The following is an 18,479-nucleotide window of genomic DNA, read 5'->3' on the forward strand; positions in this document are numbered from 1 at the left end:
TACTGAAAGAAAAACACTATCACAGATGTGCTGATTTAATGCAAGTTTTGAATAGCTGAAAGAACGAAATCAGAGACATTGAGCCTTCCATTTAGTATTCTAGGTTTAACTGGAATTACCAGCATTTCATCATCTTGAGCTTGTCTTAGAAAGCTTCTAGTCAGCCTTATTTTCACACACACCTTATTTTCAGCTATTGTAAAATGGCACATGATAAAATGATTCACTGGATTAATGATTTTTTCATTTTTAATCACAACTGTGCAGGCACTGGTATGTATCAATAATAGAAAAATTAAAATGTTAAAAACAGTGTACAGTTTAGCACAGCAGGCAACATTTGAACAGAAGCACATAATTTTAATTTGCTTTGAAGTTTAAAGCAATGCAAACAAAAAGTTAACTATATAAATACAGAGTAAAAGCACATAGTTTACAGCCAACTACATGTATGCAAGAATAATAGCAAACCTCACATGAGTACTGAAGTATTCTCCATCTGTCATCTGTGAGTGTTTAGCTATGACTCTGAGGGCATAGTTATGTTCACATATGCAGGGTAGGCAGACTCTTAAATAGAAGAACTGAAAAAAACTTACATAACTCAGTCTGAACAGACAGAAAGTTGAAAAAAGTAGTACATTTACCTAGGCACACTTTAGCATTTAACTTGTTTTCCAAATCTGAACAGTTTAAACAGGAAGCAACACTTATAAAGGCTCTCCACTCTTGTCTCTGGAAGCATTCTTTTAAATGTTGCAGAAACGGTCACTGACAAACAAGCAATCCGCTGTCATGAACACCTCAATCAGCCAGGGAAGATGCGGAGTGCGTTATGTAAACAGAGATAGGGGCAGTTAATGGCTAAGGACAGGCCATGTCTCGGGTACAGCTACAACAAGCAGGTTTCCCAGCCTCTGTAAGCGCAGCTCCAGGCTCGCAGAGCAGAGCCGGGCACACACGCTCGGCGGGCCCGGGGCCATTCCCGGACACTGCCCAGCGCCGCCTGCCGGCCCGCCCGCTCCCACCGCGGCTCCATCGCAGCCCGGAAAAGAGCAAGGAATTCATCACTGAGGAGCTCGGCAACAGCCTGGCCTCTAGCACACACCAGCGGCACAGAAACGCATGACATCCAACTGCAAACCAAGGTGACCAAGTTTAAATACACTGCTTTCGGCTCTGTAGTTTAAGATATTATTGAACGAAGCATCTTGTTACTCCCCGAGAGTTTACAATAAACATCAAGAAAACCATATAAATAATTTAAAGATCTTTGGGAAATATATCAGAGGTAATTTTGCAGGTACTCATAGTTTAAAAATAATGAAAAATCCCAAGAAATTTTGGGGTTGTGTTTGGTTATGCAAAGGAAGCCAAAACGATCACCCCTGAAGTTTAAAACAAAGCTGGAACACCCTTTAAAGAGGTGGAGTAATAAGCTGATTGTCTGCTTTTAGCTGTTATCTCCCATATTCAATTGTCCTTGTTAATTAACATGTCCTATTTACCAGCTCCAGGGGCTCTGCTCTCACCCAGAGAAGGCACACATGCAGTACCCAGGGAATTCCAGGGAATATCCAGGAATGGGAGACAAACACAGAACCAAGGGACAAGGTATCCAAACAGAGGAGAGAAACTCTCATGAAACCTAGGCTACTCCAAGTGTTCACTGTATTCATGAACTCCAAAGCTGAGAATGATCTTTGCCAATTTACGTTTTGGCTAGGACTAAGTGATCTAGATAACCTGAAGAGTGATCCACTTTCTACATCACAAAAATTACAGGGAGTCACTATTTCTGCATTTATTTATCTGAACAAAAGCATCACATCAAATCTTAGCTCAGCCATATTTATACTCCAGTCTTTTCCTAGACAGACCACTAGAAAAAGCCCACTTTAAAACACATTTAAGCACTCCTTTCACTTCTTTGAGACAATCAGGTTCACTATGGTCACCCCTCAGACCATGCTATGTCTTTAAAAAGGGAACATTTTCCAAGCAGGGAAGTCAATAGAGCACTGCAAGGTCAATGTACTTACTATGGGTGGCTTTTAGAGGATGAGGAATTAATACAGTGAATTACATGAAATACTCAAATACTTTGACACTGTGTGGAGAGCACGACAAGGGTCAAAATAAAGGAAAGCAAACAAGAAAAACCCAGTCTGATTGTTCTGCAAGCTTTGAGGTTTTACACAGAGCCTAGAGAAGCACTGCCACAAAGACGCTATGGATTTACAGTATAAACTCCTGCACAGCTTACACAGAAATCAAACCACATGCTTTGTTTAAAGCCAAACTCCATGTTTCAAACACTGTTTGATTCCAGATTTCAGTAAGAGGAAGAAAAGTCATAAGCCCTAAGAAGGCCACAAAGTGCATAAGAAGTCATTCATAAAATAAAGCCATTGCACATGATGCACAGTTCAAGTGTACTGAAATACCACACTGGCAGAGCTGAGAGCACAGTCCAGTCCATGCCAGTGTAGCAGCATTTATATGGAGAAAGCTATTGACCCCAATTTATATATTATCATCTTTCTTATAAGGATAATGGATGAAAACTGGGAAGATACCTGTCTGGAAAGCTGTAAAACTTCCTAACAATAAACTGCTTGACACTCCAGTTGTATGATTTTGGAAAATTCTGTAAATTATGACAGAATAAAAATCAGCCAAGCCTCACTGCTGAATACAAGGCATTATTTTGCAGTTGCCTTACAGAACAAAACCAATGCCTGAATTATAAGACAATGTGGAGGACAAGATTATAGCTCAGTACACAGGCTCAAGCTGACAGAAGTGATACAGCAATTATCAGGGAGAATGCTTTCAAAAAAATACAACTTACAATTTCTCCATCCTTCTGCTGCACAGACCCTGCCTGCACAAGATCACAACTTCAACGGGTTTCTGCTTTCTGGTCACCCTAGCCACAGTGATGTGTGTTCTCCCCCAGTACTCCCATATAAATACTGGCAATCCAAGGCAGGAGCTGCCAGATATTTAAGAGTAATACAGGTTGTGCTTAGGCAGCATGAAACGGAGTAAATCCTGTCTTCACAAAAGGGAGACTGGACTAGGTTTCTCATCACATTACTAATCCTTAAAAAGGCTATAAAGTAGCATTCAGCAAGTTCTTCCTTAGCTGTGTGAGTGACCTGAACAGGTTGGCAAGGAAAATTGATGATACAGGACAATGTTTCATAGGCCTCTCTTACTTAAGAAATGTTCGAGAAAAGAAAAAGGATGATGCAACAGGACCAGAAGTCCACATACCAACATTAACAGACTGATAACCTGAAGTTGAACAATCAGATCCTCTCTCACTAAGCTACAACACAGCTCAAATGTCAAGGAAAAAAAAAAGAAAAATCAAAACCAAAAAGCTACAACAGGTATCACACCTTTTGTAGTGAAGAAATAACTTTCTGAGTCCCTGCACCATATTTTGTCTTGAGGTAGCAACATGGAAAACTTTACACACTTACCACTACCTCAGTCTCTTTATGAATCTTCAGAGCAACTACATCGAAATTTCAGGTATAGAAAGCTATAAAAGTACTGTCTTGCCTATTCTTCCAACAGATTACTGTGCAGTAAAACAGAACAAAAATGATGTAGTTGAGAGCAATCACTAAGAGAAGGTAATAGGACTGCCCAGGAACATATTTCACGTCCCCTCCCTCACCCATCGGGTCTCTGAAGATGACTCGATGGCTTTGTCTAGATTAACAGATGAAAAGAATAACTTTGAATTAAGAGATGTATGAAGGCATTCCCTAAGGGGAGTTCCCATTTGTCACACTGACATGAGACCACACAAAGGCAGCAAAATTATTCAGAGTTGCCCACAATCAACCTTCTGTTTTGTCCACAGCTGCTTGTTCCCGATAAAACACTCCTTTTGCCCACCACATTGGCATTGACATTCAGTGGTCCACTCCAGTCTCAGTCTTCCACCTTCTTCCACCTTGTCACACTGCTATCCATCAAGTAAGTAGACTACAACTTCATAGGTGGACATCATGATAGCCGTGTTTGGAATCTGTCTGATCAGGTGTGTAGTTAAACCTCGGTAAAGCGAGCCGTACCCCTCCTCTCGCACAAGCAAAGAGAGTGTCTGGAAGAAAGATCTGTACTTTGTTCCCTCTTCTCTTAGTCTTGTTCGTACAACCTCTGTACAAGAAAAAAAAAAAAAAGGAAAAAAAGAAAAATTGAGTGGTTACATTAATCACCTTTCAGTATTTTTCCCAGCAACTGATCAGGGATTCTTACGCAAAAAATACCCCTCCCTGAGGCCTCAATCTCACAACTCCTCTTTAAAAAAAAGGAGGAAGACTAACGATCAGCAAACCAAGTACGTGTAACAAGAAAGCAAGTATTAGGTATCTGACTAAACAGGGCAAGCTGATTTGCTTAGCTACAATCCAGAAGAGGACTGTTGCTTGGGCTTACATTTTAGCTCAGAAGTTGACAACTATTAGTTGAGTACTCAGTTCATTAACAAACAATGTATACACACCTACTTTGCTGGAAGATCAAGTGCAATTGACACAGAAACTAGACAGTCTGTTTCCCTAGAAGGGAGACAAGAACTTGCTGGCACATTATGGAAAATTGCTGAGTAGATGGAAAGATTCCAACTGAAAAAGTATCTCTTTGAGTACCTTGGGCCATACCCTGGCAAATCCCTTGGCAAAATAAACATTGCCTAAGGTCATGCTGGATATCCACTGTAAAGCACTTCCATTTCTGTATACTCACATTGACCTGCTAAATCTGATACCTAGACAGGGAAATATTTCTTGAGCAAGTATACCAAAGTTGGCTACAAATCTCACTGAGAAGACTCCCTTTGATGGATCTGACTCAGGGTCTCAGCTACCCATGTCCCACTTACCATGGGGATATGCTATTGAAGTTGCACATGTTTTGGAAGTGGCAGCAGCCATCATCATTCGAACAAAGTCCGATGCTTCTTTAGCTGATTCATCCTCATTGTCCATGGCAGAAGCAGTCTTATACTCCAGTAATTTTTTCTTAATACTCTCATAAATGACAAAGTGAATAACAGTCTCAGATATGCCTGCGTAGGATGCGGACATTCCACGGTAAAAGCCTTTAAAGCCATCCAAGCGATAAACTTTGCGGACACACTCAAAAGCGCTCATTCGCTTTTCTCCTCGATTCCTACAAAGGAGAAAACAAGTCCAAATATCAACTGGTGCAACCAGAGAGATTGGGAAGTTGCTAAACAGCTTTGTAGTGACAAGAAGACTTAAGAGATACACAACACTGAGGCTGAGGGGCTCCAAGTCACTTGACAGTCTCAAAGGCTTTCATCACTAAATACATTACATGGAACCCAAGCCAAACTTGACACAGTGACTGAAGAAAAAGTATCACAGAGAAACCTCGAGCAGCTTTAGGCCTCCCCAACTCTCACGCAATAAATGACTAAACTGCTTGGAAACAGACTGCCAAATGGGCTATCAACGTCAGTGACTCATGAGAAAAATGACCATTTCCTTTTGCATAATGGATTTGCCCTAATTGTTGCCTCAATAAAGAGCTCCACAGCATTCAGTGGATAAGAGTTGAAACAGCAGCCCTCAGCATTACAGCTCTCAGCAAACAACTGCACAGCAACCAGTGCAACACTGGGAGCTGTTATTTGATTGAACTAAGCCACTGCTCACATCAAGGAAAATGCTCATTAGACATACCTGTTTCAAGCAGTATTTGGCAAATGAAGTTTTATTCCCATTTTGAGCTTGCTCACCGAATTGAGTGCATACTGAAGTAGTTAGAATACTGTACACAGCTACGCAAACCCATGACAACACTGAATGAGATGCACTTCACTATAGCTGCAAGTGCAGGCAGATGTTGTGCCAGCAGAGCTGAGTGAGCAAGTCACAGAATAAAACAGCAGATAACCTTCTAAGGAGTTATGTAACTCATAAGGACACAGACCATATGGCATCATACCAGTCTCTCCCTATAGGTTTAAATAGATGGGAAAACAGGTCGGTCTTCCTTCCTATTTGCATAAAATTCTACTTTCATTACAAGTTTCACAATAAACCATTTCTGTAATAAATTTTATGTTAAGTCCAAACAATTTATTGACTATCCCATATTAGGACAACTCCTGTTTCTATCCATGAAAGCAGTCTTTCCCTTTTTATAGGCTAGAACTCATTGTACATAAAAAAAAAAAAAGGCACAACAAAAAACCCTGAGGATGCTTAAAGCCTTTTTCTAAACATTTGCTGTAATACTGAATCCATATTTCAGGAATGTTTAGCTCAACAGTTAAAGAGAACATATCACTGCATGAAAATGTAAGCATATTATCTGTAGAACATGATTTTAATGAAACTGCTAATCTTGTAATTCATTCCAAATTGCTGGTCAGTCTACTACAGTGCCTCAAGCGTGTCTCAGAATGGATTAAAAAAGAGAAGTGATAGCATAACTTGTATAGAGACCAGCATCAACTTGCCAAATCTGAAATACTGAACGTTTAAGAACTCATTCTATTTTGGAGTGCACAACAGATTCACAACACTTGAGTACAATCTTATCACAGCAGTGATGTTTCCTATTGTCACTTTACCTTGCATCAAGCTGCAATCGTGTCTTTACCAACCAAATGGGATTAGTAGTTGTGATTGCAGTAAAGCCTAAAAAATGTAAAAATGACAAAATTAGATGTGATAATATCACAAGAACAGCTGCATCTAAGTTCCAAACGCACACAGTTAAGGTACAGTGATGCAAAAACTCGGACTATACTGATTGTTCTGAAATCCCCATTTTACTGACATTTTGTGAATCCATACAGCCAATAAACACTTACATTGTTTTTAAATTTTACATTAGCATTGAGTAAGTTTGATTCTTAGCAAGAGATGCCCCATATAAAACAAGCCAAATTAAGTAGAGTTCTCTGCCTAACACCAACCCTGTTTTGACACCACAGAACAGCAATGCCAACTAGACAAATATCAGCCAATTGGGCAAAAAAGTCAGTAAGAATGCATTGCAGAGACAGCAATAGCAATTTGAGATGCTAGAGAACATTGCATCAATTTACTTTGTTACCTGAAATACAATCCGAGTTTAAGAGCATGCAGACTGAATAAATACTACTTTTGGTGCAGTTAAAAGGCATTTGTTACTGTAAATTAAGAGACCTTTTAATACTGAACTATAAAAAGAGCAGTTATATTTGAGTGCTAATCTTTCATTTAGTATTCAAAGCAGAAATCGTTGGCTGGCCTTGGAATACTTTCACAAGCATATGAGTGTTTAAATTGTTAAAGTAAATACTATGACTTCTAACTATTCAGACAGACAGCAACTACTCAGGCTTGCATAAGGGCTGAGGGTTAAAGCTTTGATTTTCAGTCCACTAAAGAAAACAGAAGGAAAAAAAAAAAAAAAAAAAAAAAAGGAAACAAGAAAAAAGGAAAAAGAAGTAAGAATCACTCTTACTTCTGCACAACCGTGGAGAGAGAGAGAGAGAAAAAGCAGAGTGAAAGGCAGCTCTGAAAAACAGTAAAATTAAAAAAATCATCTCAAGCTGTAATATCACACATGCACCATCAATGAGGTGTCATGTCTGCAGGAGAGAACAGGAAAAGGGAAAAGCTGGAACATGGCCAGGCAAGAGATGATAAATTTAGACACTTGCTCTAAGTGACACACATGGCTGGCATATAACTACAGAGACATACTGCCCTCCTGCAAGGGGATGGACTGGGGGTGTGGGGAAGGACAGAGTTACCTTGTTCAGTGCATGGCTGGGGCATGGTACTTATCCAGCAACAGGCTATTGGTAAGTTTCAGATCACTAACAGCTCACAGGAATAGATTTAGCAGAACTGGTTGCATAAGTTACTCCTGTTCAATCACAATCTAGGTTTACATTGCACACAAAGGTCTGCAATACTCAGAAATGCCAGGGGATCTTAACTGTTCTAAGGTCTGATCTGTGCCCACCCCCAAAAGCTTAAACATGTCATTATGGTTTTCAGTTCAAGTTCTAAAATCAAGTTATCAGATTTGGCACTTACTAAGATTGAGATGGTTTTCTACACCAGAAGAATAAAAGCAGATTGGAGGCTTCTGGTCAATTTTCTGATGAAACAGATTTTTAAACTGATTCAAACTTCTTAACTAAGCAATTTCCTGTGGTGGGTAAAGGTTTGGAGTTGGCTTTCTTTTTTTCTGATTCACTACTCATTTTTCCTACATCTCTTATAGTACTTATAAAACCTTCATATGATGGAGTGCAATCCTAACAAGCCAAGAATTTTATAACTCTAATTCATGGAGGTAAATAATGATGTAAAAACTCACAGCACTGGGTAACTACTCTGCCATAACAAGGCATGGGATGTTTTTAACATCACATGTGCAAAACAGGCTCTGTAGCTCAGGTAGCCATAGCTTGTCTGACCTGTCAATGTCACAGAAACTTCTCTGATTCCGATAGTGCTTGAGCCCGACTTCACCTACATTGAAAGGCAACTTCATTCTTGCATGTTTTTATATTTCTTTACACTGGCAATAATAAAGTTTTAATTTTGTTTGACTTCCAATCAGAATCTTTGTGGCATGAACTGCACTAGTAAACGTACCAAACTGCAACAAAGGCTTTGAAATAAGGGAGGGGAAAAAAAATCACTCACTTTCCCACCAACACATGTTCCAGGAAAGGCTTCTCTAAAAACCAATGCTAGCTCTTAAGTCTCTCCTAGGTCTTAATTAGAAGTGAACAAAGTCAAAAAGCCTTTTGCATTCCTATTTAAGTTGCACACTTTGGAATTTTGTAACTCTTAGACTGTAAGATATAGTTTTTCTCCTTCATATTCAACTCATAATAAGGGTATCTGCAGATCCTGAATCTACAACAGGCAATGCATCAGTGGCAGTGGCTGAGTGACAGCAGTGACTGTGTTCACCCACAGCAGCAGCCTGATACTTCTACGTTGGTTGGAAAGAGCATATGGGAAATTTCCAGTGAAAAGTGGTTGGCACGGGATGCAGCCGCTACTCCACTCAAAACTGCACTCTTGGGGTCACTCTAAGCATTATTTCAATGGAGCACCTCCAACAGTAGGATCACACACTCAGCAACATGGCCAATATTTTTCCCCATGGCTGTCACAGGCCTAAGTTGACAGTTCGAACCCAAGTTTTCAAATCAAAGGGCCTTCAATAATTCAGGTTTCAAGATGAGATGCCTACAGGCCAATTCCTACAGCTAATGTGGCAAATGCAGTTAGTGAAAAAGAAAAAATTAGTGGTGCTGACAACCAAGGAAAGCCCTCCAAACCATGAAACATACCATTTGGGATCCTTGAGAAGATAAACTTTGGTTTTTAAATACAGAAAATTTGTGGCAAAAATATTTGTTAAAACAAACTTTGGGGGCTTTCAACAACTGTCATGAAGCTCTATCAATTGTTTCCTTTTCTTTTATTTTTAAAAGCCTCAATGATCTTTATAATTCTCTGCAATACCTATCAATGTGTTGCATCCTCAAGAAAGATCACAGATTCATTACAAGCACAGATAAGTTTGGCAATACTACAAACTCCTGCAGTTTTATTTTATTGTATCCCAGTTTCACACAGAATTATCTCGATCTACTTTTTCAGCTATGCCAGCTACTGACAGGTAAGATCCCAGGTATTCCTATTATGCATCATATTTCAAAGGATAGGGTTGGTGCTTTTTAATCTATAAGCCAATGTAATTGATACAGACGCATGTGAACATGGAATGATGAATTAAAATTTAAAAGTAAAATAAAAACGAATCGAAAGAGAAAACAGAAAGAGACAGAAAGGGTTATATACATATATTAAAAGAGAAAAAGGAAAAGGTCTTTGAAATAAATGTGACAACACAGAATATCAGCTGCAGCATTTTAAAGGCAGCTCTGGAACACTGGGGAAAAAAAAAAAACCAACCAAAATGCCTTGCTTAGGGGCAAGTAGGGGGCTTTCAGGTGACCAGAGCTAAGAACAGTAGCAGCTCTCAGTGAAAGGTATTTCCTACCTTTCCCCGAACGGCACAGGAAAAAAACAAAAACCCCTCTAAACGGAGTTAAGGAAAAGTGATGTCTTTGCACAATGCACATCATCTGAGTTCAAACTAGAAGTGTCTTCCCCTTACGTTGTTTATTCAATAGATATCACAAACCCAATGTGTGGTTCTTACACTAGAGGCTGCAAGAGATGCTCAGTTCAGTACTCACGAGGTTTAAGTTAGTCCATATTGCTGCAGGAAGTGACCTGCGGAGGGGGAGCATGAGATGACACGATCTCACTCTTTTCACGGGAGAAATGTACAGTAAATGCCTAAAATAGACACAGGCTTTTCTGTATCATAACAACAAGCAGTGACCTCATCAGACACAAGTGTACAAATCGAATCCCAGCGGAAGGATTTGTCAATTAGTTATTGGGAAACCTAACTGTTTGCAGGTAAAAGTTTAGGAAAAAAAGAAAGAAAAATAATCAAAACAGGCCACAGATATTAAAATAGATGTGTAAAATGCACTGAGTACTGAAATTTCTGCTCATTTGCAGCAGTTTAATTTTACACGTCCAAATACTTACCTATATAGAAAATTTAGTGAACCCTCCTCCTTACCCACTTCCTTGAAAATATTATTCAGTAAAGCTAGCCTAGTCTTGGGATGGAAAAGATGCCTTATAAAATCCAACTTTCCAAGATCAGTGAACTAAATATCTATTTTATTTGGTATGAATTAACTGCATACATAGCACAAAAAACTTAATGTATCTCTAAGTAATAAAATGGTTCCTGTCATTTTTAAATAAATAAATAATAATTTTAAAAAAGAAATTGCATTTGGGTTGCTTTGCCAGTAAAGTTCTGGAAAAAACAGCAACAGCAGACAAGGCAAAGTAGTTTTGCAGCAGATTTTCAACCATGTTGTCTGATTGAGGCTGTGAATCATTAAAAAAGCAATCAAGAAAGCCATACAGGAATCAAGTACCTCATTCAGTTTACAGCTTTTTTTCTCTGTGGTGAGAAAGGCTGAGTGCAATGAGAAGGCAGAGTTTACAGCAAATCTGAAAATTTAGCCTAACTTGGAAATGTCCAGAAATCAACTCTCTTCACACAAGCAGTCTTACAGCAAGCTTAGATATATTCCCTGCCCTAGTTTGCAAAAAGAGAACCACAATATGCTGAGGAGTAAGCAAAAAGGATTGCAGAGTATTTTTTTCATGTCAACACAGATATTTTAGGTATGAAGAAGATATGCTCTATATTCTGGAAACTAGCACAGCAAGAAGACAGCATTCATTTCTGTTTGCATAAGGCATCAGTTACTAATATGCAGATATTACTTCACTTCCTTGGGATAAAATTAACTTAGTAGAAGAATCTTAAAACCATAAATAGGTATTTTGAGAATGAAGAATCAGGCCTAAAACCAATCAACAAAAATAAAAAGTGCTCAAAATACTATACCTCAGCTTTTCACCCCCCAAAACACCATGTGCATAAAATAATCCTTATTTAACAACGACATCAAGTCTAACTTGAGGCATATATTAGCACATGATACAAATAAACAGAATTTAAAGTTGACTAAAGTTCACTATTTACAGTACTTTCATAAAACAATGTTACAATTATTTAAAAAATATTTTGGCATCATTACTATATTTTGCAACCTACAGGAAAAGCTCTGTAAGTGCAAATCCCACTTCATGCTAATTAGGTATTAGACTTTATGAAACAGAAAGGCCATATCCAAAAAATACCAACCCACCAAAAAACCACCAACAAATCAACAAGCCTCATTTTAGACTGAATAACTCAATTCCTTACTGAAACCAATGGCAGCTGAAAAAGAAAAACACCAATACTGATTATTTTTTTGCCAATTCTGAAGTATTTTTCTACCTTGCCAATTCTGAAATCTTAGATTCCAAAGCAAATATTGTAATGATCTTCTATATTAGCCTGTCAAACAAAGAAGAGCTCACATTTGATCTTGTCCCTGTTATTTTGTCATTCCTTTAAGGTGATTTGCATCATATAGCAATACAAACCTTGCAGGTAAAACTGTTAATAGCTGGTTAAAGTGCATTTTCTGAAATATATTAGAATTACAAAAACAAGGTTAGCACATTCCCAAGAAAGCACTATTAATTTTAACTGCAGAGTCCTTTTCCATATAGCAGAATAAACTAGAAGAGAGAATTGAAATGTTGTTTGTCAAAGAGCCTGAGAACTTCCGTACTGTACAGTGCCAGGACCTATGGTGTGAGCCTGCACTGAGCATTCTGTTTCACTGACTGTGGTTTTGAAATACAACTGCAGAACCCGGGAAGTATGAGAAAGTTAACAGCCCCAAGGGCTCTTCAATGTTAAAACACAAAAGTAAAAAAAAAGGCAAACAGCAATTAAGGCTCAAATCCATTTCCCCATGCAGCTGTATGTACAAATGCACACCACCAACCTTCTGGAAGGGAAGCAGCTACAGAGCTCCATGACAAACTACAGCCTGAGGCTGCAAACACTCAGGAAAAGGCACTACAGCACATCTCCATAAATGTGCTTTTCAGAACGAGGGCAGGAACTTCCAAAGACAAGGAACACTCAGAATTTTCATTTGTCTGCAGCACTGCACCAGATGCACAAGTTGTCTTCAATTGAGGACAGACTTGTTTATATTGCCCACACTTCCTCCTGCCCCCAAATTAAAGACATGTTTTACTCCCTTGACAGGGACCTGAAGACTCTTCATCTTTCTTGATGCAATTAACTGATTAGGATGAACTCTTCATTAAATCCCCTTCCATACCATTCCCTATGCTGTTCACCTACAAACTAAAACAATCACTCCAAGACGATAAAAAAACCAAACACTGCATTGTCCCTGTCTGACTTGGGCAAAATAAAAGAGCTCTTCTTACATATTAAAGATTAAAATCTGTCACAACATTTCATGTGCCATAGATGAACATTAGTGTCATTTAGGTATAAAGCTGATGTCACTTATATTTTATACACTATATAAAATCTCTATGTATCAGATTTTAGGAAGCATTAAATAGAAAACTAATCCTATTCCTTAATCTGACATCACACCTTTATCAGTCCATTCCAGATTGCTGGTATTCACAATCTACAGACTGGTTGTAAAATCTGACAGAACTTAGGAACTTGAACAATTAAATCATCAGAATTCATCTTTAAAGCACCTACGACCTATAAAAAAACCTGAACATTTGTTTTTGTGCAGGAAAAGCACAGGCAAGGATAGATAAAATGTTGCTAACCCAAGTTTTGATTTTCCCAGCAGGAGTCCACGACCATTAACTCAGCTCAGTTGCCTTTAATTCCCCCTTGTTAATGACCCCGAAGCACAGAATATACAAATCAAGCAAAAAATATTTGTAGCTGCTAAAATACACCAAAGTTACATCCATAAAATAGGAATTATTTCTACAGAGATTAAAATATATTAAAACTATGAAAAATCTGCTCCTCTCTAAGTCTTTAGTGATAGAGCAGACTTCTCATAGATTGGTATATGAACAAAGGAGGAGGGAGTGTTACATATAATTTACACAAATAACTACAGGCACATTTCTGAAAGACAAAAAATAAGTCAAATATACAAAGCTGTAGCAGAAAGTAGTGGTAAAAAAAACCTGTTTATGAAGAATTAAACCAGAAGTCAGTGCAAACAAACACTGTTTACAGCTTACAGAGCAACAAGTCACTGTTTCGAAAGGTTACATTTTTCGTTTTACGAATTTACAACTGAAAAAGCAGGCATGCAGCTTTTCTAGAAAAGAGTGTTTACACACAATTATTTATCACTTAGTGCAGTTTCATGCATATATTCTCCAGAGAGCCTATTCACTGAGAGGCCAAGGCAGATAACCACTAAAAAGACATCATTCAATTACTGAGTGTGTTCTGTTGTTTTTTTGGTTTTTTTCCATATTTATTGTCACCTCTCATTTGCAGATATGATTGTAGGATGAAGCTAAAAAGTTAAAAATCCTTACCTGCCACACCAGCTGAAATCATGTGTACCTGCGTGGAATCTGGATTGAAAATATTGTTCAACTTTTCCTTGCAATTTGAGTAAGCAGCAAAATATATTGCTCTAAAATAAGAACAAAATCCAAGTTATGTTTTACATTTCAAAATCCTCAACAAGCAGCACCATTAACTTCACTGACTGAAGATTATCTTGGACTAAAACTTCCTTCCTCAGTAAAGACCTACTCAAGGATTAACTCTTGCAAAGTAGTGGTATTATTCTAGGAATGGAAATGAAAAATCTAAACATGACGTGAACTTTTTTCCACACAACAGCTCCAATTACCAATTAGTGAGGGGAAGGACAGTTTGAAATATGGCAGTGATTTTTGTGGCACTAAGAAGTTCAGCCAGGGGAGAAAAAAAGACTGGAAACTTTTATATTCTTCAACACTAATAACAGAACAAACTTCTTCTAATGGAACTAAACTCATTTCAATAGTAGGACAACTGGAAGATAACTAGCAAGTATGTAGCTTCTAAAAAAACTCAGCATTCTTACTACTATAGCATTTAAGATTTAAATGTTGATAACTTGACCTTATAAATATTTATACTTTAAATGCTAGAACAGCTGTGAAACTGTGATTCACATTTTGTTTCCAGAGTTCCGTACTTATAATAAACACTGGTTTTTGTCTCTGAATGCATCATCAAAAATGTTGGTATCCAAACAAAGCTAGACAAAGGCAGCATCCCAATTCAATACATTATGTAAAATGGTTGTTTTCGCTCATTAAAGCTAAAAAACTTTTTTTAAGTACATATAAACCTCACATTTCAGGTTGTAACTCAGTTGTTTTACATCTACAGATGCCCCTCTACAAGAGAAAAAAACATGAATGTGCCACTTTTCCCAAGTAGAACATTAACCTCATTAGCTGTGTGAACATGTTTTTCTTTATTAGAAAAAAGATAAAGTGCTTGCTTTATGGGTGTAATTTCTAAAATGGAACCTGAACTCAATTAAGTACACTGGGTATGTTATGAAATATGCTTCTCTACAGCTTATTTAAACAAAGAGCTGATGTTAAATCCACTTAGCTAATGCTTAATTGAAATGAATACTGGTTGAAGACAGAATCAGCCAGGGGGAAATAAAGACATGCTTATAAATAAAGTTTACACACTACATCAAGCAGACATTTTAGCAAGCTAAGTATTTCACCTGGGGAAGAACCAAAGGGAAACAGAAGATTTAACATATAATTAACTGAAAAGAAATAGATGTTTTTTTTCTTTTTTAACTGAGGATATTCTTCATGGAGGACAGTCACTTATGCAATGGATCCCATTCCTGGGTAAAAACTGCTATGAAAGTGATATCAGTATTGAAGATTTGATCAGACTGGTCTATTGCACAAAAGTACAGGCTTTCCAAATTAGGAAGTGCTGCTATCCCATAGCTGTCAAGAACAAAAATGCTACTGAGTTTACTTCAGCTTTTCCAAAGAGTAGTGCTAAGTTAAGTGATCAGAAAACAACATTGATAGTCCTAAATCCTTCAAAAATTTTCTAAAACAAAGAATCTAATTCCTTCATTAAGCTTTTTTTCTTATTTATGCAGAGGATCTAAAGAACATTATCTCAACAGATCTAAATTTCAGTTTAGTAATATTTTTCAGAGATATCTAAATACCCCAAACCAGAACAGTTCAGATACTCTCCGACCGAGTATGCAGGAGATAGGAATGTTTTCTCCTCAAACAAAACAAATGAACAAACAAATGCAGGGCACTAAGTCAAGGAAATAAAACCTTTGTGGAATATACTCCCTCTGCATAAAGACTCTTCTCTTAAACAGAGAAGAGAAAAAAAGAGCCAGGAAACAACTTCAAGTATTCCTCACCCAGGCATAAGGGATATACTACTTTTACACAGCTTTGTTTCTATACTCTTCCCATGTATTCCACTATTTTTGGACTGAACTTCAGGTAACAGTTCTATGCAAGGATAAATTCAAATTCTGGCATAATGTGCTTCTCTCTCTGTCTGCCAGCAAAAGCTGGAGTATTTGTGCTGATGCAGAGCAACAGACAACAGCAACAAACAGCAACAGATCTCACTGCCAACTAGATCAGATTTACATCCTCACCCCGCACTGCCCCAGTACCCTTTGGAGCCCAGTCCACTGCTGGATCTGCTTTCTCTGGGACAACTGGCAAGTCTCTCATCGTTCCCAGTGTCTCACCCTATGAAGTTTCAGAATAGGCATCCTCCTGCAAGGCTGTGCTTCACCAGAACTCACAAAGGAAGACTCAGTGTTTTGAGGCTACAATCACATAATTGCTTCCTCAAGATGATGGATTAACTAAAAGCTAAGTGTACCTTGTATTTTCCAAGATCCAAACTTGTAGTTTACATGTACAACTCCTTAAGAATTTTTCTTCTTAACTGGACAAAACTCTGCACAAGGGGTAGTACCCAACAGTAAATACTACTACAATAGCACACAGGATAGGAAATGCTGAGATAGTTGGAGCTCTGAAGTACATAAATGACTCAATTATCAGACAAAAAATTACCTAAGAACCAAAGGTTACTTGCTGCTAATTAAGTATTTACAACTGCAGATGCAAGTCTTGTTTCAAACACACATGAAAGCCCCTAATGGATTTCATTTATTGTGCATGTTTGTATTTACCTGGAAGGAGCAACGCCAACTAAGTTAGGACCCAGCCCTCTGAACAGAGAACGAGGGCCTTCATGTTGCAAGATCATCCTGGAAAACAAGACAACAATACTGTAACACTCAGAGCAAAATTAAGGAATGCACTAATCATGAAAACAACATGTGAAAAACTTTCATAGTAACTGACAAAAATACAGTTCTGACCACAAAAAATTTAGTCATTTCCTAGAACCAGTACAAAAAAATTACATTACTGCTCAACATACCATGAAAACCATAAACTAAATGCAGAAATAAGACCTGAGATCTCAATACAGATTTAACCTAGATACAGGAACACATACATGTACAGAGGTGTCTGTTAGGAAGTTAAAGAAAGTATTCTTGAATCAGAGAGAAAATATTAAGCATGGAAATGTTCCCATTATATAGGCTGTAGATTGTTCAGGAGGAAAAATACTTTATTCTATGCTACATTCCTTTCACCACCCTTCAGCTCCCAATGTTTGTGAACTTTTTTGAGTGGGAGGACCAGGGAGCAAAGGGCAAAGAGAGGAGAGAACTTCTGAAGTCCAGTTTCAGTCAGTCATTGCTGCCACTCCAGAAGATGTTGCTCTACTGCCTATAGCACCCAGCCAGGGACACCTTTGGCAATTTATTGTTTTCTCCTCCTCTCAAAAAGAGACATGGCTTTGAATCTGCTACCCCAGTGTGATTCCACAAGACTCCCAAGAGGGCACTAAATGTCATGGCAGAAGTTTGTATCTCTAAGGCTTCTTTCCTATTTGTCCTGCCTTTCTTATACCCATAAAATGCTGAAATTCATTAAGTATTCAACCAGAAGCCCATTCTTAGCTTTATTCTTTAAGACATGGTGATTATTTGGACTATAGCAAAACAAAGTTGAAACCTTTCTAGATGCTGGCAGGGATTCCCTCCTATCAGTTCTGATCTGCTGCTTGTGTGCTCCTAACCAAGCACTACTGCTGGGCTGTGGACCTAGCAGTTTTTTGGCTTTTGACTCATTCCAGGGAAGACAATCCTTACCTATCCATGCAAGGTAATTCACTGATAGTAAATGAGACAGAAGTGTAATCCATGCCACAGCCACAGCAGAGTCCTCACATCTCCTGTACCATGTCTACTACAAACACAGCTCAGGAAAGATGGCTTGTGTGGCAGCAAGGTATAACCTTGGACATTTGTGGAATTTACATTTGTGGAAAGCATGGTACATGCAGTGAGTTGAAACTTCACATAAGGCATTATTAATCCTTTGGTTTTGCAATACAGATCCCATGTAGTTGTGGATTTTAGGAAGAGTTGAAGATGATTATGCAGCAATATGCCCTGGCACAGTAAGACATTAATATTCGGTTCTAGTGAAATCAGTCTGCCCCATAATCTAGAAGCTAATCACATTGGTATTTTAAAAAGTATGGTAGGACATGGGAGGAGAAACAAGGACTACCTGCATCCCATTACTGAAAATTGCTCTAGCAATTACTTTAGAACCAGATTTAAAGTTAATTCTTAACTACATTCCCAGATGCTATAAAAGAGAACTCAGCGCTTACTGATTTAGAAACCCTGGTCAACGCACACAAGTTTCTGTATATTTCTTCTCCAAAGAACCATGCAGGTTAATGACAAGTCAATTACTAAATAAAGCAAACTACCCTTATAGTATAAATGGTCATTTTGTTTGGAATTTACTATCCAA

At 38.1% G+C, this 18,479-nt stretch overlaps 1 protein-coding gene across 1 annotated transcript in view; it reads right to left on the minus strand.

Annotated features, from left to right (window-relative positions):
* Window positions 1–231: 231 nt before the first annotated feature.
* SLC25A36 (solute carrier family 25 member 36) overlaps window positions 232–18,479 on the minus strand; it is a 29,360-nt gene continuing 11,112 nt past the window's right edge. The window contains exons 3-7 of the mRNA XM_056498535.1: window positions 16,769–16,846; window positions 14,088–14,188; window positions 6,629–6,695; window positions 4,907–5,196; window positions 232–4,182 (exon numbers count right to left, since the gene is read on the minus strand). Coding sequence (XP_056354510.1) covers window positions 3,989–4,182; window positions 4,907–5,196; window positions 6,629–6,695; window positions 14,088–14,188; window positions 16,769–16,846 — 730 coding nt within the window. The 3' untranslated portion in view covers window positions 232–3,988. The remainder of the gene's footprint in view (window positions 4,183–4,906; window positions 5,197–6,628; window positions 6,696–14,087; window positions 14,189–16,768; window positions 16,847–18,479) is intronic.

This window comes from Oenanthe melanoleuca, chromosome 9 (genome assembly GCF_029582105.1).
Source record: "Oenanthe melanoleuca isolate GR-GAL-2019-014 chromosome 9, OMel1.0, whole genome shotgun sequence".
Taxonomy (NCBI): Eukaryota; Metazoa; Chordata; class Aves; order Passeriformes; family Muscicapidae; genus Oenanthe; species Oenanthe melanoleuca.